This window comes from Neomonachus schauinslandi, chromosome 5, assembly GCF_002201575.2.
Source record: "Neomonachus schauinslandi chromosome 5, ASM220157v2, whole genome shotgun sequence".
Taxonomy (NCBI): domain Eukaryota; kingdom Metazoa; phylum Chordata; class Mammalia; order Carnivora; family Phocidae; genus Neomonachus; species Neomonachus schauinslandi.
Window position 1 is genome coordinate 169,220,849 of NC_058407.1, and position 22,319 is coordinate 169,243,167.

The window sequence follows — 22,319 nt, forward strand, 5'->3', positions numbered from 1 at the left end:
CATCACCGCTCGGCAGGGCACCGAGGCGAGTTTTGGTGTCTCCCCAGCAAGGCTCTGTACCCAAGCTTAAGCTGATTTCCTCCGACTTCTTCCTGCTTCGGGGCCTCAGGCTGGCCCTGTGACATCCTTAGATCTGAGTTGAGCTCTGGACAGTTCCTCTGGCCCTTGAGATGGCACCTGTGGCCGTGGAGTGTCCGTGGGACAGGCTGGTGCTGAGCTGCTCACCCCTCGACAGGGGTCAGGAGTGGTGGTGCAGAGGTGTGGTACGGGCGGTGGTGGTGAGTGAGGTGGTGGACGTGCCCGGGGTGGGAGCACCTGGTCACCTGTCCCCTCTCCTGCAGGCCTCCCCCGTGTACAGCGTCAGCTTTCCCCGCAGGAAATTGGAGTAGATTCGGAAAAGTTTGCACAAAGTATCAACAGTGAATGTTTGGAGTGGAGCAACAGAGGCTTCCTCTGGAAGGGAGATGGCCTCCTTCTGCCAAGGAGAGAACAAAAAAGTTACTGCAGTGCAGTGCAGCGCCGGGGAACCCTGGAGGGAGACGGGATTCAGGACAGAACTGGAGCGGGGATGAGCAGGGCCCTTCCAACGGAAGTGCGAGGGAGGCTCCCACCCACCTGGGCTCCCAGCGCCCGAAGCAGGGAGGTGAGGCTTCGCAGGCTGCTGATGGCTTTGTCCACATGCAGCCGGAGGGTCTCAGATGGCTGCGAGGAGTTGGCCAACAGGGCCTGGCCCCGCAGGATGGCTTCTGAGAGCAGGGCCAGGCCCTGCCAGACTTCCACGGCCTGCTGCCCGACCTAAAGGAAATGGAGACTTGGAGTTAGCGGCCCAAACCAGCCCCTCCCTCTCAGCAGCCCCAAGCACCAAGCTGAGCAAAGTGAAGGCTTAGAATCAGTTTGGTTGAATGAATGAATGAATGAATGAATGAACGAACAAAGAACAGAGAACAAATGAACGAACATATTGCGTCCGGCCCTCATCTTCTTCTGCCATTCTCCCGAGCACCCCCTCAGGTTCCCAAAATGAGACTCCCCAAGAAGAGGGAAAAAATAAACTCACGTCCATCCTCTTCCAGGTGTAGAAGTTAACCTTGGTGTCTGGGACGGTGATATTCTCACTGAAGCTGCAGCCTTGAGCACAGCCCATCTGAAATGCACGACCCGGGGTAAGGGGGGTCAGGCTCCCCAAAAGCTCCCTCCACCTTTGCCCCTTACCTAGCTTCCAGGTATGCACTGGGGGCTACCACTTATATCACTTTTACTGGGGGCTCTGGCTTCCCACTTCCATCCCTGAACCAAGTGCCAGTTCCTGGATCTTGGAGGAAACCCCTGGGCTCTTGAGAGTGAGTTCTGTGGAATGTCCTGAGGAGGGGGCCTCACCGTGACATTTTCGGCCTCCCTGGCCTCCAGGATGTACCTCTCCAGGACTCGGCTGTCACAAATGAGGCGAGGGGGGGCGCCCAGGACTGGGAGGCCCAGAGGAAGCAGCAGCAAGGACAGCAGAAGCAGCAGGGCAGGACATTCTAGAAAAGAGTGCCGGGCTGAGTGTGTGGGTTTGGAGGGGCAGGTTCACACATCCCGCTCCTCTGCCCCCAGCGAGGCGCTCCCGACCCCCCACCTTCCCAGCGCTCAGGTTCTGCCTCCTCTGCCTTCACTCAATCCCGCTGCGACGCGCACCCCACCCCCCCCAAACTACCGGCATCCACTTCTCCGGGCCAAACTTCAATCCCGGTGTGACAGAGGCTTTCCCTCTCGCAGATCCCGGTGATTGCTCCAAGGCCCAGGTGTCAGCTTTCTCCCCACGCACGTAGCAGCCCCCTCTTCTCCCCGAACCCCGAAACCGCGTCCCCGTGTCCAGGTCAGATTTCACCTTTCCCAGGGGCTCCCTAAGCCCTGCCGGCACGTGGAGGCTGCCCCACCCCCCTTGCCCTTCCGGGGTCCTTGGCAAGTTGTCGGTCCTTGAACCCAGCCACCTCGGGGCCAGTAGCCCCGGCGGTAAATTCCTGCTCAAACAGGGGCCCGGGCGGGCGGGGGCTCCTCCAGCCGGCGAGTACTCACCGCACGCCCCCATCTCCGCGCCTCCCCCGGCCCCTCAGCGACCAGGGGCTCGGCCGGCGCCCTTGCCGGGAACCCTCATCCCGGGAAGCGCGGTGGGGCAGGGCCGTCCCCACGGCCCGAAGGAGGGGGCCGCCGAGCCGGGGTCGCACAGAGAGAGCGCAAGGCTCTTGGCCAGGGTCCGCGAGGACTGGCGCGCGGCGACCGGCCGGCGTTGGCCCGGGGACTGCGGCTCGGCCGGGGGGTCGGGGCTGTTATCAGCATGTGTGCGTGCGTGGGGGGGGGTGGGGGGGCAGGCTGCGTGCGTGAGGGGTCGCCAGAGGTAAGGGCCAGAGGGGTCAGACCGGGGCAGGACGCCTGGGTCGGGGGCTCGCTGGGGCGGGAGCGGAGCGGCCGCAGGCGCGGAGCGGGGGCACCGGCCTGCCCCGCCGACCCCGGGTCCCGGGAGGCGCGGCTGGTTGCGCACCCGCGGGAGGAGTACCATTCTGGGAAAGGCTGGGGACCCGACGCCCCCTCCACCCGGTGGGGGAGGGGGGGCGCGTCCCAGTCTTGGGCGGGGGGTCAGAGCTGGGAGCACCGTTCCCGCGAGGCAGCTGGCTTTGGAAGCCGGGAAGGTGCTGGCGGAGGCAAGTTGCCTGCCTTCTCACAATCCCAGTACTTGTTCTAGAAGCCAGTATTGTTCGTGTTGAGGAATCTGATGGGTGGACACGGAGTAAGAAATTTGGGGGTCTTCTCGCCCCCACTCTTTACTTTTCTAGGACTCCGAAAACCCAGAAATTGAACTTTTAGGGCACAGGATATGTGTGCAGGACCTGCATGCACTTTGACATCCTTCTTGTTTTTTGTTGTTTCTGGTTTTGACCTGTGATACAGGTTAGCCTGCATGGCAGAATTCATTAGAGCTCTAAAACAGAGCTATCCCCCAGACTGAGGTGGTTCAGATTTGCAGCTAAGCCTTCGGGGCTTCTAGGAAGCAGGGGGGCAAGCTCCCTAGAGCAGAAGTCTGAGGCTGGCTGGCCTCTCAAACCTTGGACAGTGGTCTCAGTCCTGAGCCTCAGTGCCCTGACCTGTCAAAGGGGGGTGATGAAGTCCCAGTTCCAAAGTCCTACAAATCCAGGTGCTTATGTATCTTCCCTCACTTTCTTCCCAGTTCCATGAGATTAAAGATATTTTATTCACACAATGATCGGTGCCTTCTTTGTGCAGGTCAGCTGACCACACACTTTGCAAGACGAAAAGATGTGTTTGAGAGTTCCTGCCTCCTGGAGTTTATAGCTTACAGCAGAGAGAAGATGGGTACACAGGGTAGTGTGTGAGGACCGGAGTGTTCAGAGCCTAGCCGGAAGAGTTTGGAAGAGGCAGAGCTCACTGTTAGCTGGGGGAATCAAGGAAGATTTGATGCAGACAGGGACACGAGCTCAGCCTTGAAGGGCCCGTAGGATTTTTAATAGGAAGAGATGTGAGATGGGGATGAAGCTAGTTCAGCAAGGGGAAAGGGGGGGGGGGGTCAGGTGTGTCAGGATAGGGGGTGTGGACTGCAGAGATGGAGGAGACTAGGCCGGAGGGCTGGTTAGGGAGTGGTCAGGTTGTGAAGGGCCTTGAATGACACTCAAGAATTTGGATTTGGGGCGCCCGGGTGGCTCAGTCAGTTGAGCGTCCAGCTCTTGGTTTCAGCAGGTCGTGATCTCATGGGTCATGAGCTGGAGCCCCGCATGGGCCCCACGCTCAGTGGGGAGTCTGCTGGAAAGATTTTCTCCCTCTGACCCTCCCCCCAATGTGTGCAGGTATGCTCTCTCTCTCTAAAATAAAGAAATCTTTTAAAAAAATTTTTTAAAAAGGAAAGAGTGTAAAGAGTGGGGAGCACTCATTCATTCATTCATTTGAGAAATGAATATTTATCTAAGAAATATATATGAGTACCTCATTGTGGCCGGGACCTGGGGATGGAATGAAACAGACAAGAGGGCCTGCCCTGGTGGAGCTGACATTCTAGTGGCGAGGTGGGATGACCACAAAAATGAAAAATAAAAGACCACGGCAATAAAGGACCAAGGAGAACAGGCGTGGAAGGGACCAGGAGTGTTGGAGGAGGCTGCAGGTTTCGAAGGGCAGTCGGGGAAGCTGTGCCGAGGGTGACTTGAATAAAGGCGGGTGGAGGTGAGGGAGGGAACCCTGAGGTGGGGAGGGCATGATTAAAGAGGGGGTCAGGAGAGGGAGAAGCAGGACGCAGAGTCTGGTGTGCTTTCTGTGGAAAGTCATGAGGGCCTGACTTGTTCCAGTACTGCTCCTCTGCCCTCTGCTCACCTCCAGGCCCTGCTCTGGGGTCCCTCCTCAACCCTGGCATACTGACTCCCAGTCTGCACACCCTGCTATGCCCCTGGTCCCAGTTTCCCTCTCAGCACCCAGGCAGCTTCCCAGCCCTGCTTGGCCTTCGGAGCCCAATTCTGCTTCCCTCCCAGATCCCAGCTGTGGGACAAGCACACACACACTCACGTCCACACACGTCCACACATGCGTTCTGTCCCGACCCCCCCCCCCAGCCTCTGCTCTCTGGTCCCCTGACTCCTGCGTCACTGCCCTGACCTGACCATGGAGAGGGGACCCGGGACAGATGGCGGGGGGGATAGACACCGCCTAAGGAGACAGAGGGGAGGAGGAGCCTTTTGGGCTGTGGGACCTGCTGCTTCCCTCATAGCAACTTGGAGGCCTGCCTTCACCCCTGCCTTCAAGGAAGGAGGGGAGATGGGCCATAAGCACCAGAGCCTAGGTGCTAGGGCCTGATGGACAGGGCTGGTGCTGGCTCATCCTCTGGGACTTTTGGAGAAAGCCCTCTGGTCGTAGCTTGGGAGAGAAGGGGCAGGAGAGGACCTTGGTCCACCCCACACCCACCCGCTAAGTTGTAGTAATCCTACCAGAGGGCAGAGCCTGGTTTGGGGGCCATCTTCAACCCAGGTGCTCTTGGCTACTGCCCAGCAGGGTCCAGCTTACCTGCCCTTGATATCAGGACCCTGAAAAACAGAGAAAAAACAGGAAGCTCCTCGGGGCTCCCCCTCTAACACCTCCCACCCCCTGCCAGTGCCCCCTCCATCTGCCTCCTTGTGTCCCTCTGGCATGGTGCTGGCCACTGCAGAGGGTCTCCTCCCTGACCTCTCCAGTCAATCCCCACCAGCTTTCCCATTGAATAGACTCGTTCATGTCATGCCCCTGAGCAGGAGACTGCCGTGGCTGCCAGTGGCCCCAGAACTAAGACCCTCTGTGTTCTGCCATTCACCTACCTCTCCAGCCTATTCTCCCACTTTGCTCATTCCCAATCCTTCCATTGCATGAACTCAGTTAGATGCTTGCTGCCTTTTGCTCACTCTGTGCTTTCCACCTGCATCACCTTCTCACACTATCTCCCCCGCTCCCCATTCTTCAAAGCCCAAACCCAAGACTTAAGCAATTCTGTGTAGCCTTCCCTGATCGCCCCTGCAGAAAGTTCTCTCCTTCTGCACTGCCATCATTTAGGGACGTGGCTTAGGCCTCCTACCGGCTGGGCCACCACACACATCTTTCAAGACGGAGCACTGCACAACTCTAGGGGGCGCCATTCACACAGACTCGCTAGGAATGGTACTCTCTGAAGTCATGCAGCACAAGTGCCTTGTTCATCAAAAAGAGCAGAGGACAGTGTACGGCGGGCTCGTTCACCTTGCGGGGCTCGTTTACCTTGGTACCCCCCAGGGACCCAGCATGTTGCCTATTTATGGTTATGTGTGGCTGGTATTAGGTGGTCCCTCCACTCCAGGCACCTCAGCCAGAGAATGGGAGATGTAGAGTGGGGAAGTGAGCCACTCATCCTCTGAGTGCTTGCTGGAGCCAGCCTGGACAACCCAGCTCTGGGATCTCGGGGGCCTGTGAAGCCTCCATCCGCTTCCTGAGCGCAGCCACCGAGGCAGGGTCTGAAAAGGGATGGGTGTGACAGGAGGATGGCGGGGGTGGAGCAGGCTCTGCTCCATGGAGTCTTCCTGGCAGCCAGTTCAGACTGAAAGTCCAAGGAGAAGCAAATTTACAGCTCCCCTGAGCTGCCCCAGACCCCAAGGCAGCACGAAGCCCCAGCTGCCTGGAGTCGTGTTGGGGACGAAGGGGGGCCTCTGGGCCTCCCTTCAGTGGCTCCCAGCTTGGCTGGAGAGTTCAGCCAGTGGCCCACAAGACCTTCTGTGCTGGGAAGTGAGGTGGCCAGGGACTGTGGAGGGTGTGGTGGGGGGAGGGCTTCCTGGCCCTTGGGGAATTGGGAAGGGAGCAAGAATGCTGGAGAACAGATTCCTGCTGGAGAACCAAAGAAAGTCCTGTCCAAAGGCCGATTTGGAGAAACTGAGGCAAGGGCTGCTTGCTGGGCCATAAAGTAGCCAGGAGAACCGGACCTCCAGGTGTCTTCTCTCAACAAGCATTGGCTCTGTAGCCCAGCAGCTTAAAGGGGGTTGTCCTGTAAACAGGGGAGCCCAGATTAGTGGCCTGAGCTCTGCCACTTGCTAGCAGCCGGCTTGGACGTGTGACTTGACTCCTGAGCCTACGGATGGCAGACGATAGTAACTGCTTCCCACGGCTGTCGTGGGTTATGTAACACTTGGAGGAGGGTGATCAATAAATTCTGGTTATTACTGCACTCACTCTGCTTTAGTATCCCTCCTACTTGTCCTCACTTTGGAGGCCTAGAGACCAAATCTCCAGCATATTCTCCAGACTCCCTCCAGCACCCTCCCCTGTTCCCTCAGGGGAGCTGGGCACAGGCTCATGGCACCTTGTCTCTGCCGTTGTAGCTGCCCCGCCAAGCAACTCACCGGAAGACATCATGAGAATAGTGGGGTGTGAATGGAGGTATCTCTGGGCATATGTGCTGACTGCACTTTGGAGAAACTTGCCCCGGAACACAACTGCGTGAAATGGAGTCACTGTGGGAGTTGCTGGTGGGTTACGATGCAGATATCAAGCCTATAGGCTCTTTCTACTTAGAAGAATATAGGCCAAGATCTCCTCAAGGGAAGTTTATAGAGGCCTTAGACATACTCGTAAGCATCCAAATGTAGCGAATACTTTCCCAAATGGTTCATGGTTCACTGAGAACCAACAAATACCAAGAACCTATTGCTTGACCCCATAGGCATCCCCTGATCTGTATGTAAGGGAGCTTTTCTGCTCCTGTCTTATTTCATGAACCAGCAAATGAGTTTAATACTTTCAGGAAAGTGTATTTTTCTTGCAGCGAACAAAATTCACAGACTCTGAACTGGAAAGGATCGAGGAGGTCCCATGAAAGCAAAGGTCCACCCTCGGCTTGCAGTGGCAAGACATATGGTGTTTCTCGACAGAGCAGAGGCTTGATATAGAGTGGACAGCAAGCTGCATCCGTCCACGCAGTGATATTTATTAGTTACTGGATTGGGCAATGAAATCACTTCTCCTTGAGATTATCTCATCAGTTTGATAAATAACTCCCCTGATCACCCCACCTAGAGAACAAAGCAAAGGAACAAGCTTTGTAAAAAATTACTGTTTTTTTTTTTTTTTTTAGATTTTATTTATTTATTTGACAGAGAGAGACATAGCGAGAGAGGGAACACAAGCAGGAGGAGTAGGGGAGGGAGAAGCAGGCTTCCCCGTGGAGCAGGAGCCCGATGTGGGGCTCGATCCCAGAACCCTGGGATCACAACCTGAGCCGAGGGCAGATGCTTAATGACTGAGCCACCCAGGCGCCCCCAAAATTATTGTTTTCTTATTACAAAAACGATCTGTTATCATTGAAAACTAGGAAATATGGCTAAACCAAAACATATGAATGAAAAGCACCCATAGGGACGCCTGGGTGGCTCAGTCGTTGAGCGTCTGCCTTCAGCTCAGGTCGTGATCCCGGTCCTGGGATCGAGCCCCGCATCGGGCTCCCTGCTCAGCGGGAAGCCTGCTTCTCCCTCTCCCACCCACCCCCCTGCTTGTGTTCCCTCTCTCGCTGTGTCTCTCTCTGTCAAATAAATAAATCTTAAAAAGAAAGAAAGAAAGAAAAGAAAAAAGAAAGAAAAGCACCCATAATGCCATTAGGAAGGCAGAGTCTTTTTTTAAGATTTTATTTATTTATTTGAGAGAGCGAGAGAGAGAACATGAGTGGGGTGAGGGGCAGAGGGAGAAGCAGACTGCCCCCTGAGCAGGGAGCCCAAAGCGAGGCTCAGTCCTGGGGCCCCGGGATCACAACCCGAGCCAATGGCAGATGCCTAACCGACTGAGCCACCCAGGCACCCCAGGAAGGCAGAGTCTTAAATGGTCGTGTCCAGACATCTTTCTTGGTGGGATCACTTTCACTTCACCCCAAACCTCCATGCAGTTGGACATCTGCTCCCTGGCGCACTATGTTGAGCACAGACTTTTAGTCCAACTTCTCCAGAGGTTCAAGGGTTTACGGAACATGCCATTCTTTCGCCAACTCCTGACCAAACGCCAGGAACTCACCTGAGACAGAGTACAAGGACCTCCCTAGGAGGATCATCACCCCATCCAAACCAGTTCGTGTGTCCTAAGGGCCTGTCTTCTTCCCTGCTGGGCAAGCCACAAACGTAAAAGCTAACAGAGCTAGTAGCCTGGCCTTGTAAATCAAATACACACAAATCACCTTTCTTCCCCTCTCCCTATTCCCACGAAGAGGCCCGAAACCATTTCTTTGCAAAATGGCTCATATTAACCATAGTAGCTTTTACAGCTTACGGAGCCTATACCTAATGCCAGGGACAGTTCCAAGCACTATGCCAATTACTTGTCTTTTTAAAATTTGCCATACTCCCTATTGACTTTTTTTTTTTAAAGATTTTATTTACTTGACAGAGACACAGCGAGAGAGGAAACACAAGCAGGGGGAGTGGGAGAGGGAGAAGCAGGCTTCCCGCTGGGCAGGGAGCCCGATGCGGGACTTGATCCCAGGACCCTGGGACCATGACCTGAGCCGAAGGCAGATGCTTAACGACTGAGCCACCCAGGCGCCCCTCCCTATTGACTTGTGAGGACCAGTTTATACCTTTCTGGGAAGGCCAGGCACTTAACACAGATCCCTACAACTAACACGTGCTCAATAATGCTATGGGTGATGAGCAGATATCTGCATCCTCCTCCACCACAAAGCATTTCAATTCTGGCCTCTGCAGATCTGGTTTTGAAGTTGGCGGTCATTTCAAACTCACTGTGGCCTCTGCCGCTGTTGAGTAAAAAGAAGGGAAGGGGCGCTGCATGTGGACACACCTTCTGCCCCTATCCCCAGCCCTGATGGAAGACACTTCAGTCAACAGGAGGCAGGGGAACAGTGGTAGTCGGCCTCCCTACGGGAGGGATTCGGAGTTCCCTGCCCTGCCCACCGTGCCTGGACTCCAGCAGATGCAGGAGCCTTCCCCACGCCCCCTACCTGCCCACACATGCAAAAGGGTGAGCTCTGGGACCCTGTCTTCCTTCAGCAGCGATGTCTGGGGGCTGTTTCCACGGACCTGCCACTGAGGGAAGCCCCACTGGCAAGCAGTGAGAGAAATGGGAGTAGAAACAACAAATAGGCTGGGAGAGATAGTTGCCAAAACAAACCAAATGCAAAAGAGCTGCTTGCCACCAGCTCGGCTGGGCCCAGGCCAGGAGCATGGAGAGACAAGAATACATATGTGCAGGGAAACATATCGTTCTAGCGAGCTCCCTGCTGGCTCCCCATGCTGCTACTGGGGGCTCTAGGGGCAAGGGGGGGCCTTGCAGTCAAGGCTGACAGGGGAACGAAGTGGGCGGTATGGAGAGCAGGGGGGATTTGAGAGAAATGCCTCTCATCTTGTCTCCCTTAAGTCTCCCCAGTGCCTCCTGCTTTCTAGCCACCCTGAGTGACCCTTGAGTCCCACAACACCCCCTGCCTATTCACGAACCCCCTTTGCGCATGCGGACCCCTCTGCCAGATATGTCCTCTCTTCTCTTTGCCTGGCAAACTCCTATTCATCCTTCAATACCCAAGGTCAAAGGTGAAGCATTTTGGACCCCACCCGGAAGCTAGCCATCTCACTCTTCACATTTCCAAATCATGTCTACTCTTACTTCTTCTCTCTCTCTTTTTTTTAAATTTTATTTATTTGAGAGAGAGAGAGCACAAGAGGGGGTAGGGTCAGAGGGAGAAGCAGACTCCCCGCTGAGCAGGGAGCCCGATGCGGGACTCGATCCCAAGACCCCGGGATCATGACCTGAACCGAAGGCAGTCGCTTAACCAACTGAGCCACCCAGGCACCCTCTATTCCTAATTCTTATATAACTCACCTCACTCACAAAAATGGGTATATCTACCTTCCCAGTGAAATGGGGAAGCTCCTTGAAGGCAGGGGCTTTTGAACTGGTTTTGTATCCCCAGGGCCCACCCCGGGCCTTGGCCCAGAGTAGGCACTCAGCATGTTTGTTTGAATGAAGCACTAGGCCTCCTGTCAGGAGTCTGCTTTCTTGAGTTGCAGGCAGTCATCATCCAGTATCCAAGTCCCTGGACAGGAATACCCAAGCCTGAGGGAGGGATTTTGGTAAATGAGAAGCCTGATTTTCAGACCCCCAAACCAAACTGCCTGTAAGCAAACTTGAGTAAAATTCTGTTACTGTTAGATCAGAGGCTTTCAAACTCTTGTGACTTGGATCAACAGTAAAAAACACAATTTATATTGTAACTAGCACATGTGTAGTACACACAGATCTGTAACTGAAAAGCACCAACATTACCATTTCAGGTCCATTTCTGTAAGATTTTTAAAAGGCTCGGACCCAGTAAATCGATTTCGAGACCCACAAATGGATCACCACCCACTTTGATAAACATTGCTTTGGATGACTCTAGCTTGATAAACATGAGAAATCAGATCCCCTTACAAATATCTGAACAAAAAACTTATTATCTGCGTGCCCGGTAATTCAGGCAGGAGGCTCTCCCTTCCCACTAGAGCAGCCCACCCGGAGGGCCTAAAGGGCTCTGGACCACAGCTGCTTGGAACCACTTGGGCCCAGCAGGACTGGGAATCAAATGAAGCAGTGTGTTAGTCCCTATCACAGAGCCTGACACAAAGGAGGTCCCAGTCTTTGCTCCCTTCGTCTTTAAATGCTCACCTTCCTCGTCCTGGGAACCGCCACCAAGAAGCCTAATGCTTCCTGAGTTACAACCATCCCAGCTGCGCTTTCAGCAGGCAAGAGTGTATACCTTATCCACTCGGCCTGCCTCTGAGAGTACAAAAAAATTTAAAGCAAACACTGGGATTCTCAGGCTTTTGCTTGTACTAAAGTTTGTTTTGTTACACTGTCCGTAGTACTATCTATGCTCTCTGCAAAGGCAAGAAACACCTGGGGTTCCCTCCTGTATGTAAATACTTGTAAAGGTTCCTACTCTCCCTTTCCCCGTACATACAGAATTTACACAGGGGAGAGACAGTGGCGGTGGGCGGCTGCATACTAACACAACTTGGTAGTTTTTATTGTCTAGGACAATGGTTACAGACCACAAAGACTCGGGAAGACCCACTGCTTGGGCCCAACAAGAGACAATACTCTCCCTCGCAGTTCAGAGTCCTCTGGGCTATAAGGGGACAGGCTTTTTCTTACGTGGCTCTGGTAGGAGGTCCATGACTGTACTCAGTACAAGAAGAGCCATATCTGAGCCTACTTATGTGGGGGGGGGGGATAAGGTGGCCATCCTCATTTCCATTACTTGGGTGCAACCCTGAAGACCCGGATGTGGATGGCCGAGTTGTTGCGGATGCGGGTCAGCGGCTCTCGTGTATCAGTCTCTGGTTCCAGCTCATCGACAAGCTCCACGGTGGAGGTATTGGCAGCCACCTGCAAGGACCCGAAGCTGCCCGCCTGAAGCTGTAGGGCAATGTTGATGGCACGGTTGATGGCCAGGCCCAAGCCATGAATGTAGATCTCACTGCATGAATTCTGACCCCGAGCCCCTCCGTCCAGAAGCTTTTGGCAGCGGGCCAACTGGGCCTTAAAGTCAGTCTTCATGTTGACATAAATGTCATTGGGCCTCCGGGGCAGGCGGTGAGGGAGCCGCTTCCGAAGGGTATACTCCACCGGGTCCAGCTCAGCCTCGACGGCCCCGCGGGGCTCTCGGTTTTCCGCCATGCTGTGTGCCCTGACGCGGGGAAGAGAGGAGATCAGAGAGACGTGACAAGAGACTTCGCTGCCTTTTCCACCGCGTTTCCAGCCCAAACGGTGCAGACAGGAGGGGACGCACTCAACTGCCCTCTTGCCTTCCAGCCCCAGTCCCCTCCCACTCACCTCAAGCTCCCTCACCCCCAGTTCCTATTCATTGAGGGCATCGCCCCCAACCTCAGGCCCCTCCACCCGCCCCCTTCCCCCGCGCCTACACTCTCCAGTCCACAGTCCTCTCCCCGAGCACGCGGCCCAGTCCGGGCCAAGCCACTCAAGTGCTGCGCCCACCCTCTCGGACTGAGCGTCCGGCGCCGGACACGCAGGACCCAGGAAGAGAAGAAAAGCGGCGCGCTAGAGAATCGCGAGACTGCAGCCGCCCTCACGGCTCCGGGCTCCTGAGAGGGCTGCGCAGTGCGCACGCGCGCCCGTCCCCCGCGATCCACGAATCGCCTTCCCGGCCTCCGTTCTCCCCGCCCCTCTGGGCGTTCGCGCGACCGTGCGGTGTGTCTAGGTAACGCGAGAGCGCTGGGAGACGGGCTCCACCATGTGTACGCCACGCAAGCGGGGTGCGGAGGCAGGAGGCGTGTACTAAGTCAAAGCCCGGGAGGGTAAGCTTTCCTAGGCCAGTCCAAGTTCTTGGCCCACGGAGGGGTCCTGAAGGGGAGAAAGGGAGAGAGGAGACTTTTCTAGAAGCGTGGAGGATTTGAGGTAGGGGCTTACAAAGACAGCCGGGAGGGTTCAAGAAGGTGAAGGGACCTAAAGGCAAGTCTGGACTCCCGCGTCCATTGCAGTACCTCTGGTTAGAGGAGGCGTGGCAGAGTTGGCAGAGCCGATCTCCCGCCCAAGGTCCCTGCTGCCCAGAGACTGAGGGGGGGATTGAGGGGTGAGGCCGGGCGCTCGGCAGACGCCGCCGCCTCTGCTCTCCCCTGTAGGACACGGGGACCCGTCCTTCTCCCCTATGTCTCGCAAGGGCTGACCCCCCCCCAAGTCAGCCCTTGGGGCCCCAAGCTATGAGCCGTAGGCCCTACTTTCACGGCTCCCCCCAGAGCACGCTGACCCACCCACACCCCTCAACCTTTACCCCCCAGCTAGCTCATCGGCCTCTGCCCACCCCAGCAGGGACGTGCGCCCCCTGGCGGTCAGGGCGGGACGGCGCCTGGTGGTTCGTGGCTTTCAAGGGCCAGTAGGGAGGAGTTTCCTCTGGTCAGACTGGTATAGCTTCTGGAGAGTTCCCTTCAAAAGTGAGTTAGACCTGCACTGGGGACCTAGAACTATTCCCTGCTTGAGTTGCCCCAGCACTCAAATGGGGATGATAATTCCTGTTTTGCAACTGTGAAACCCACTATAACCCTGTGAACTGTAAGCCTACACATGGGAGTTGGCTTTTTTTTTTTTTTAAAGATTTATTTATTTATTTGACAGAGACACAGTGAGAGCAGGATCACAAGCAGGGGGAGAGGGAGAGGGAGAAACAGGCTTCCCGCGGAGCAGGGAGCCCGATGCGGGGCTCGATCCCAGGACCCTGGGATCATGACCTGAGCCGAAGGCAGACGCGTAAGGACTGAGCCACCCAGGCGCCCCGGGAGTTGGCATTTTTATGGCCCCATTTGACTGGAGGTTGGAAGGGGGTCAGGTTCCTGAGAACTTCGCTCCCAGCACCATTTAAATCCTGTACTCCTTTTAGCTTCAGATTCTTTCATTAATCACAAGTTTGGGGGTTTATGTGGAGGTGAGGAGGAAAGGCTGGCCACAACCCTATTCTGCCTGAGAAGTGACATTTGAGCTGAGTTGTTTTAAGATTTTATTTACTTATTTGATATAGAGAGAGCGCGCACAAGCAGGGGGAACTGCAGGCAGAGGGAGAGGGAGAAGCAGGCTCCCCGCAGAGCAGGGAGCTGGATGCAGGGCTCGATCCCAGGACCCTGAGATCATGACATGAGCTGAAGGCAGACGCTTAACAGACTGAGCCACCCAGGTGCCCCTGAGCTGAGTTTTGATGGATAAACAGGAGTTCTTCAGGGAACCAACGAGTATTCTGGAAACACTGGAGGGTATTTTTAAAAGAATGGAAGTGTAATCTAAGCTTCCACCTCAAGGAACTAGAAAATGAAGAGCCAAATAAACCCAAAGGGAAGAGAAGTGAGGAAATAATAAAGAACAAAAACCAATAAAACTGAACACGAAAACAATAGAGAAACTCAATATAAAAGGTGGTTCTTTGCAAAGATCAATAAAGTTGATAAGCATCTAGCAAGACTGACAAAAAAGCAAGAACAAGGGAAGGAAAACTGGAGGTGCCTGGCTGGCTCAGTCAGTAGAGCACGCAACTCTTGATAGGGGGTTATTAGTTTGAGCCCCCTGTTGGGTGTAGAGATTACTTAAAAAAAAAAAAAAAAGCTTAAAAAGAAGGAAGACTCAAATTATGATTACCAGAAACGAAAGGAGGGATAGCACTAAAGATCCTCATATGCAAAAGATACTTAGAGAATATTACAGGCATGCCTTAGAGATATTGTGGGTTGGGTTCCAAACCACTGCAATAAAGTGAGTATCACAGTAAAATGAGTCAAATTTTTTTTGGTTTCCCAGTACATACAAAATTTATGTTTACATCATACTGTAGTCTAAAGTTTGCAATGGCATTATGTCTAAAGAAAAGTATATATCTTAATTTAAAAATACTTCATTGCTGAAAAATGCTAATCATCTGAGCTTTCAGTGAGTTGTAGTTACTGATTACAGATCACCATAACAAATATAAGAAGTTTGAAATATCAAGAGAATTACGAAAATGACACACAGACACAGAAGTAGGCAAATGCAGGGCGCTTGGGTGGCTCAGTCAGTTAAGCATCTGCCTTCAGCTCAGGTCATAATCTCAGCATCCTGGGATCATCCTTGTGGAGCTTCCCTGCTCAGGGGGGAGCCTGCTTCTCCCCTCTCGCCCTGCTTGTGCAGGCACACTCCCTCTCTCAAATACCAATTTTTTTTTAAATAGACTTTATTCTTTTTTTTAAAGATTTTATTCATTCATTTGACAGAGAACACAAGCAAGGGGAGCATCAGGCAGAGGGAGAAGGAGAAGCAGGCTCCTTAGCAGGGAGCCTGATGGTTGATTCCAGGACCCTGGGATCATGACCTGAACTGAAGGCAGGTGCTCAACCACTGAGCCACCCAGGTGTCCCAATAAATAAAAAAAAAATTTTTTTTTTAAAGAAGTAAACAGATGTTGTTGGAAAAGTGGTGCTGACAGGATTGCCACAAACGTTCAATTTGTAAAAATTGCAGTACCTACAAAGTACAATAAAATAAGTTATGCCTGTACAAACAACTCTATATATACAAATTCAGCAACTTAAATGAAATGGACCAATTTCCTAGACAACCACAACCTACCGAACTTACCTGAGATGAAACAGATCATCTGAATAGTCCTGTAATTATTCAAGTAATTACATTCATATTTAAAAAAAAAAAAACCTTTAAAAAAAGAAATATCTAGGTCCACATTTCAGTGGTGAACTCTACCAAAAAAAAAAAAACAAGACCACAAATTCTACACAATCTCTTCTCTATAGAAGAGGAAGGAACATTTCCTAACTAATTTTATGAGACCAAAACCAGACAAAGATTATACAAACGAAAACTACAGACCAAAATTTCTCATGAACAAAGATGTAAAAATTCTCAACAAAATTCTAGCAAACTGCATCCAGCAGTATATATAAAGAATTATAAATCATGACCAAGTAGAGTTTACTCCAAAGTTGCCAGACTGGTTCAATATAAGAAAACCAATTGCTCTCATTTACCATATTAACAGGCTAAACAAACAATGTATATGATCATACCAATCAATACAGAAAGAAACATTTAACATAATTTAGTATTCATTTATGAAAAAACTCTCAGCAAAGAATAGAAGGAACTTCCTCAACCCGTTAAAGAACATCTACAGAGGGGCGCCTGGGTGGCTCAGTCAGGTAAGTGTCTGCCTTTGGCTTAGGTCATGATCTCAGGGACCTGGGATCGAAACCAGAGCCCTATGAGCCCAAAGCCCCATGAGCCAAGAACCCCAGGAGTCCCACTGCAGGCTCCCTGCTCAGCGGGGAGCCTGCTTCTCCCTTTCCCTCTGCTGCTCTCACTGATCGTGCTCTCTCTCTCTGTCAAATAAATAAAATCTTAAAAAAAAAAATCTACAGAAACCCTACAGCTACAATCATATTTAATGGTGTAAGACTAGACAGTTTTCTCTTAAAATCAGGAACTCTCTCTCGTGGTTAAAGTCCCAGCCAGTTCAATAAGGCAAGGAAAGGATACAGTGCAATAAGGCAAAGAAAAGATTGGAAAGGAAGATGTAAAACTCTCTATTTGCAGACGGCATGACTGTATACATAAAAAGTCCCAAGGAATCTACAAAGAACTTGTATAATTAATAAATGAGTTTAGCAAGTTTAACAGGATATAAGATTAACATACAAAAATCAACTGTATTTATATATACTGTCAATAAATAATTGGACACCAAAATTTAAAATACAATACTATTTACAATGGGGGGGAATATATAGGGGGTGAGGAGGGAAGTAGAAGGAGGGAGAAATATTTAGGTGTAAGTCTGACAAAACATGTACAGAATCTGTATGCTAAAAACTACAAAACCCTGATGAAGAACTCAAAGAAGATCTAAATTAATGGAGAGATGTCCATATGTCCATGTATTGGAAGACTGAACATAGTAAAGATACCAGTTCTCTCCAAACTGAACTCTAGATTTAAGGCAATTCCTATGAAAATCCCAGCAAGAATCTTTGTAGTTACAGACAGCTTTATTATAAAGTTAACATGGAAGGGCAAGGGAAGTTAAAGCAATTTTGAAAAAGTTGGAATCGCGCTGATTTTAAGACTTACTACTACATAAATACAGTATCAAGACAGTGTGGTATCTGCCAAGGGATAGACACACAAATCGATAAATTGGAATAGAGAACCCAGAAATAGATTCACACAAACATAGCCAAAGGTGCAAAAGCAGTTGAAAGGGGAAAGAATAAGTCTTTTCAGCAAGTGGTGCTGAAACAATTTGATAAAAAGGCAAAGAATTGAACCTTAGCCCTACGCAAAAAAATTAACACAAAATGGATCATAGGTCTAAATAAAAATGTAAAATTATGAAACTCTTAGAAGAAAATATAGGAAAAAATCTTCATGAACATAGGGTCAGGTGAAGACTTCTTAAGACACAACAGGAAAAGCACAATCTATTATAGAAGAAAATTGATATTTTATCAATTATATCTCATAATGCGGCAAAAAGGGGAAAAATCAAAAACTTTCACTCTGTGAAAGACCATATCCAGAGAATGAAGAGAAGCCATAGACTGGGAGAAAATATTTGCAAATTACTTATCAGACAAAGGACTTGTATCCCGAATAGAACTTTCTAAACTCAAGAGTTAGAGGGGCATCTGGGTGGCTCAGACGTTTAAGCGTCTGCCTTCAGCTCTGGTCCTGATCCCAGGGTCCTGGGATCGAGCCCCGCATCGGGCTCCCTGCTCAGCAGGGAACCTGCTTCTCCCTCTCCCTCTGCCTGCTTCTTCCCCTGCTTGTACACACTCTCTGTCAAAAATAAAAAATATATTTTTTAATTTTTTTAAAGATTTTATTTATTTGACAGAGCCACAGCGAGAGAGGGAACACAAGCAGGGGGAGTGGGAGAGGGAGAAGCAGGCTTCCTGCGGAGCAGGGAGCCCCATGCGGGGCTCGATCCCATGACCCTGGGATCATGACCTGAGCTGAAGGCAGACGCTTAACGACTGAGCCACCCAGGCGCCCCAGTAAAAAATCTTTTAAAAAAATAAACTCAAGAGTTAGAAAACAAACAACCCGATTAGAAAATGGGCAAAAGTCTTGAACAGTTTGGCAAAGAGGGTATAAGGACGGCAAGTAAGCACATAAGATAGTCAACATTGTTAGCCGCTAAGGAAACGCAAATTAAACCCATGACAACCATGACAAATTAAAACCACCACATGCCTAGTAGAATGTCTACAAGGAAGAGTCTTGACGATACCAAGTATTGAAGAGAATGCACGGAAACTGAATGTCTCACATACTGCCAGTGGGAACGTTAAATGGTCCAGGCTCTCTGGAAAATAGTTTGGCAGTTTCTTCTAAAATTAACCAGCATACATGCACTCAGCATACGACCCAGCAAGAGCACTCAAAGGCATTTAAAAACCTGTTCATGAATGTCTATAGCAGTTTTGTTTGTACTAACCCTGAACTGGAAATACCCCAGGTGTCTTTCAGTGGGGGAATGGTTAAACAAAATGGCACATCCATACCATGGAAAAGTCCTCAGCAGTAAAAGGTGGATCCAGAAGACTTGATAGGCTGTTGGAATACTAGCTACATCACAGAATACCGTGCTGAGCAACTCGTGGAAGGCAAACAAGATGAGCAAAATAGTGCGCCCAGTGCTAAATGGGGAGCATGTACGGGATTCAGTGGAGCCCCAAGGAGGAATAGTCAATATGATCTTGGGGAGAACTAAGGTTTTCCAAAAGAAGCGGTGGCTAAGCTGAGATAGGAATGTCTAGCAGTGGAGCTCATAGTCTGTACAGTCCCTCCTGGTAGGGTGGAGAGGTCTGGAAGGACTGAGTCCTGTGAGTTAAGGAAGAAAGAAGGAATCAGCAAAGGACTCAGAAAGAGCAGCTGGTGAGGTAGGAGGGAACCCAGGGAGTATGGTGTCCTGGAAACTAGGTGAAGAAAGCATTTCCTGGAGGAGGGAGTGACCAGCTGTGACATATGCCGCTGACAGGCCACATAAGGTAATGGACCAGTGGATTCAGCAACGTATAGGTCATTGATGACTTGACAAGCTGTTACATTTGATAGACTGAAAAACTTAGCTCATGGCAGAAAGTAATTCTGAATGCAATAAATTCATTTTGAGGCCCATTTTGTCTGATAATTAACAATAAACATAGTTTATGAACTATCACTCCAGGGGCATCTGTGTGGCTCAGCTGGTTAAGCGTCTGCCTTTGGCTTGCTGGTCATGATCCCTGGGTCCTGGGTTTGAGCCCCGTGTGGGGCTCCCTACTCAGTGGGGAGTCTGCTTCTCCCTCTTCCTCTCCCTCTGCCCCTCTTCCCCTGCTCGTGTTCTCTGTCTCAAATAAATAAAATTTTTTTTTTAAGGAGAGAGAGAGGGCATGAGCCAGGAGGAGAGGCAGAGGGAGAGGGAGAAGCAGACTCCTTGCTGAGCAGGGAGCCCAATGTGGGGCTCAGGTCCAGGAACCCTGTGATCATGACCTGAGCCGAAGGCAGATGCTTAACTGAGCCACCCAGGAGCCCCAATAAAATCAAATCTTTAAAAAAATTTTTTTAAAAAAGGAACTATCACTCCTTTACTCAGGATGTGTCTTTTCATGAGATCTGAAGTATGTTTTCTAAACTTTGACATCCAGATAAATATAAAGGTTCATGATTTAGGTGGGTGAAGTCAGGCACTGTAAAAAACTAAGTTGACATTAAGATGCCCCTTATCTTTTTGCATTTCGTTGAAGGCAAACACCAGAGAGGAACTGCCATTAGGAAAAAAAGGCAGAGCTTGGCTTTTTAGACTTGAGACCTCCCTTTCATCTCAACTAATCACCTCACCAAATCTTTCTTTAGTTCAAGAGTGTGCCAATTTACTTATTTATTTTAAGTGTTTATTTGAGGGAGAGAGAGAGAGCGAGAGAGCACAAGCAGGGGGAGAGGCAGGCAGAGGGAGAGGAAGAAGCAGGCTCCCTGCCGAGCGGGGAGCCCCATGCAGGACTCCATCCCAGGACCCTGGGATCATGACCTGAGCCGAAGGCAGATGCTCAACGACTGAGCCACCCAGGCGCCCCACAAAAATATTTTAGATCTAAGTGTTTTTTTTGTAATTCTCTTTTTCATTCCGTATGGGAGACGCACAGTTCTGATTTCAGTTTCCTTTCTCAAAGAGGGCGCTTAACAGATTCAATTCCACAGTATCTTCAGCAATAGGGGCAGCAGCATCTTTCCCAACTTGACAGTTGGGGGAGATTACTTGGCCAGGGTCACAAGCTGGAACACAAGGCACCCTCGGTGATCCCTCCAGTCTTGTACCCTGGAGTCCAGCGTGTGCTCCTTGCCAGACTGCATCTAGTTGGTTCTACTCTCAGATCAAACACATTTTTATGGTGGCAGTCAAAGCCCTCAGCTGAAGTTCTGCTCCCCTTCTCATCCAACTAGCAATCCAGGTGCTCTTCTCCCATCAGCCTAGATTGCGGCTATTGTAAAGCTGACCCCCACTTTTCCTAAACCTACCCAAATGCCTTCCGTCCAGCTCAGCACAGGCCCCCACCATCCCCTACAGACAGCATTCCACAGAACCCCCCCCTTCCCCTATGCCATTTCTCCACCAAAATTTGCAATCTGGCATTTGCTAATTAACAATTAAAACATGCTAAGACCTTACTCATTCAGAGATTAGGCTGCTGGGAACTTGAATCGCTCAGGACACACTCTAGCAAAGTTAAAAAACAAACAAAAAGCAACAACAGGTTTTCAGTAACAAAAAACTGTTGTACGTTTATGAACTTTAGGTGAAGAATTCTCACCCAAGCCTGGATTCTATTGATACATTTTTATACAGTGTTAACAATCTGAATATTGTCCACCCTGTTGGAACCAGAAGCCCCCGTCAGCTAACATTTGTGGAGTACTTGCCCTGTGCCAAGCACTATGTTAAATGCTTTACCATACATTCCAGAGACGGAAGAGATTATTTCCAAGGCCACAGGCAGTAATGAATAAAACCCGCATGGGAACCCTTGCTTTAAACAATTGCCATTTTCCAGCCTCCAAGCAAGCTGGGAGACTGGCGGCATTAGGACAGAAGTCCTGACTGCAAGAAAGTGAAAGGAACTGAAAGAACAGACCCTAAAACTACAAGTGCATAGAAGCCTGGGGAACACTCAGTGCAGGAACAAAGGGCCTTCTGGTAGCTCCTGAGGTCTGTGCTCAACTATGGCACAACACAAGGGACTGAAGTTCTCAGTCTGACTTTACTTTTCCTGTCCTGAGAAGGATTACATTGTGTTTGCTAACAGCTGTTTTAGGAAGCTGGAAAGTGAAGTATACATTCTGGAATAACTATCCAAAAAAAAAAAAAAAAAGTGAAAATACACAGGGGGCAAAAAAACAAACTTTTCGTCCCCAAAAGTTCAGGGATTTGGAAGTCTTTCTTGAAAACCACTTTTTTTAAACAAAGGAGGTGTCGATCTACTTCTCAAATTTGCATAATAATTTCTCTTTTCACAGCCTTTCATATTCACCTTTTTTTTTTTTCCCATCTATTTTAATTCTTTCAGCACTCCGGGAAGGGAGAGGCGTGGGGATCGGGGTGGGGCGGAGAACAGCATTAACACCTGGCTGTGAAAGTGAAATGGAGGCCGAAAGCATCAACTGCTTTCCCCCAGGGTCTAGAAGCTAGTCAGTGGCGGAGCCAGATGGAATGGGTCTCACCAGTCAGCGCTGCCTCGGACAGTGTCCAAATCATAAGTTCCTCACTTATTTCACATATCCCAGGACGTCTGATGAACGCACCTCGGGATTATATGTTATCTCCTTCAATCCAGGCGGGCTTCCTGGAGGAAGCCGACTGGCGAGGCAAGCCCTGCGATGCCACCTGCAGCGGCCTCCGTCGCGACGGTCGCGCGTCACGTGCCGGGGAACAGCCGGGGAGCGCCCCGCGGGGACCCCCGACACCCCCCCGGCCCGCTGCAGGCCCTGCATCACGTGACGAGCCAGGCCCCGGGTCACGTGCCGGGGGGGTCGGGGGCAGCAGGCGTCCGGGCTCCCCACTGAGGAGGCGGGGCGGGCGCGAGGCCGTGCGGGTGGCTGGGGGCCAGAGCCGTGGAGGGGGCCTGAGCGACCGCGGCGGCGACGGGGGCGGCGGCGGCGGAGGGGGCGGCCCCGCGGCCCCGCGTCCGCGTCACGTGGTGCGAGGCGGGCAGCCATCTTGCTACAAACACAAACAGAGAGGAGCGGCCGCCGCGGGAGCGCCAGCGCCCCCTCCCCCGCCGCCGCCG

The 22,319-nt window shown here is 51.3% G+C and overlaps 2 protein-coding genes across 4 annotated transcripts; both read right to left on the bottom strand.

The window, feature by feature from the left end:
* Nucleotides 1-186: 186 nt before the first annotated feature.
* Nucleotides 187-2,072, bottom strand: EPO (erythropoietin). Its single transcript, XM_021680063.1, has 5 exons — nt 2,056-2,072; nt 1,378-1,520; nt 1,058-1,144; nt 616-795; nt 187-475 (listed from the first exon to the last, which is right to left on the bottom strand). The coding sequence occupies exons 1-5, from the start codon at nt 2,066-2,068 to the stop codon at nt 320-322; spliced, it is 579 nt and encodes a 192-aa protein (XP_021535738.1). The 5' UTR covers nt 2,069-2,072; the 3' UTR covers nt 187-319.
* Nucleotides 2,073-11,506: 9,434 nt separating this feature from the next.
* Nucleotides 11,507-12,609, bottom strand: POP7 (POP7 homolog, ribonuclease P/MRP subunit). 3 transcript variants are annotated; one of them, XM_021680064.1, is made up of 2 exons: nt 12,502-12,609; nt 11,507-12,193 (listed from the first exon to the last, which is right to left on the bottom strand). In XM_021680064.1, the coding sequence occupies exon 2, from the start codon at nt 12,181-12,183 to the stop codon at nt 11,761-11,763; it is 423 nt and encodes a 140-aa protein (XP_021535739.1). In that variant the 5' UTR covers nt 12,184-12,193; nt 12,502-12,609; the 3' UTR covers nt 11,507-11,760. The 3 variants fall into 3 exon arrangements, with proteins under 3 accessions (XP_021535739.1, XP_021535740.1, XP_044771092.1); XM_021680065.1 differs by having other exon boundaries at nt 12,429-12,597; XM_044915157.1 differs by lacking the exon at nt 12,502-12,609 and adding an exon at nt 12,267-12,410 and having other exon boundaries at nt 11,507-12,236.
* Nucleotides 12,610-22,319: the final 9,710 nt, after the last annotated feature.

Coding starts and splice junctions, on each gene's coding strand:
- EPO (XM_021680063.1), bottom strand. Junction 1,145..1,377: donor GGGAGGCCGAAAATGTCACG/GTGAGGCCCCCT, acceptor CGTGCATTTCAG/ATGGGCTGTGCTCAAGGCTG. Junction 796..1,057: donor ACACCTGGAAGAGGATGGAC/GTGAGTTTATTT, acceptor CATTTCCTTTAG/GTCGGGCAGCAGGCCGTGGA.
- POP7 (XM_021680064.1), bottom strand. CDS start 12,183: ATGGCGGAAAACCGAGAGCCCCGCGGGGCCGTCGAGGCTGAGCTGGAC.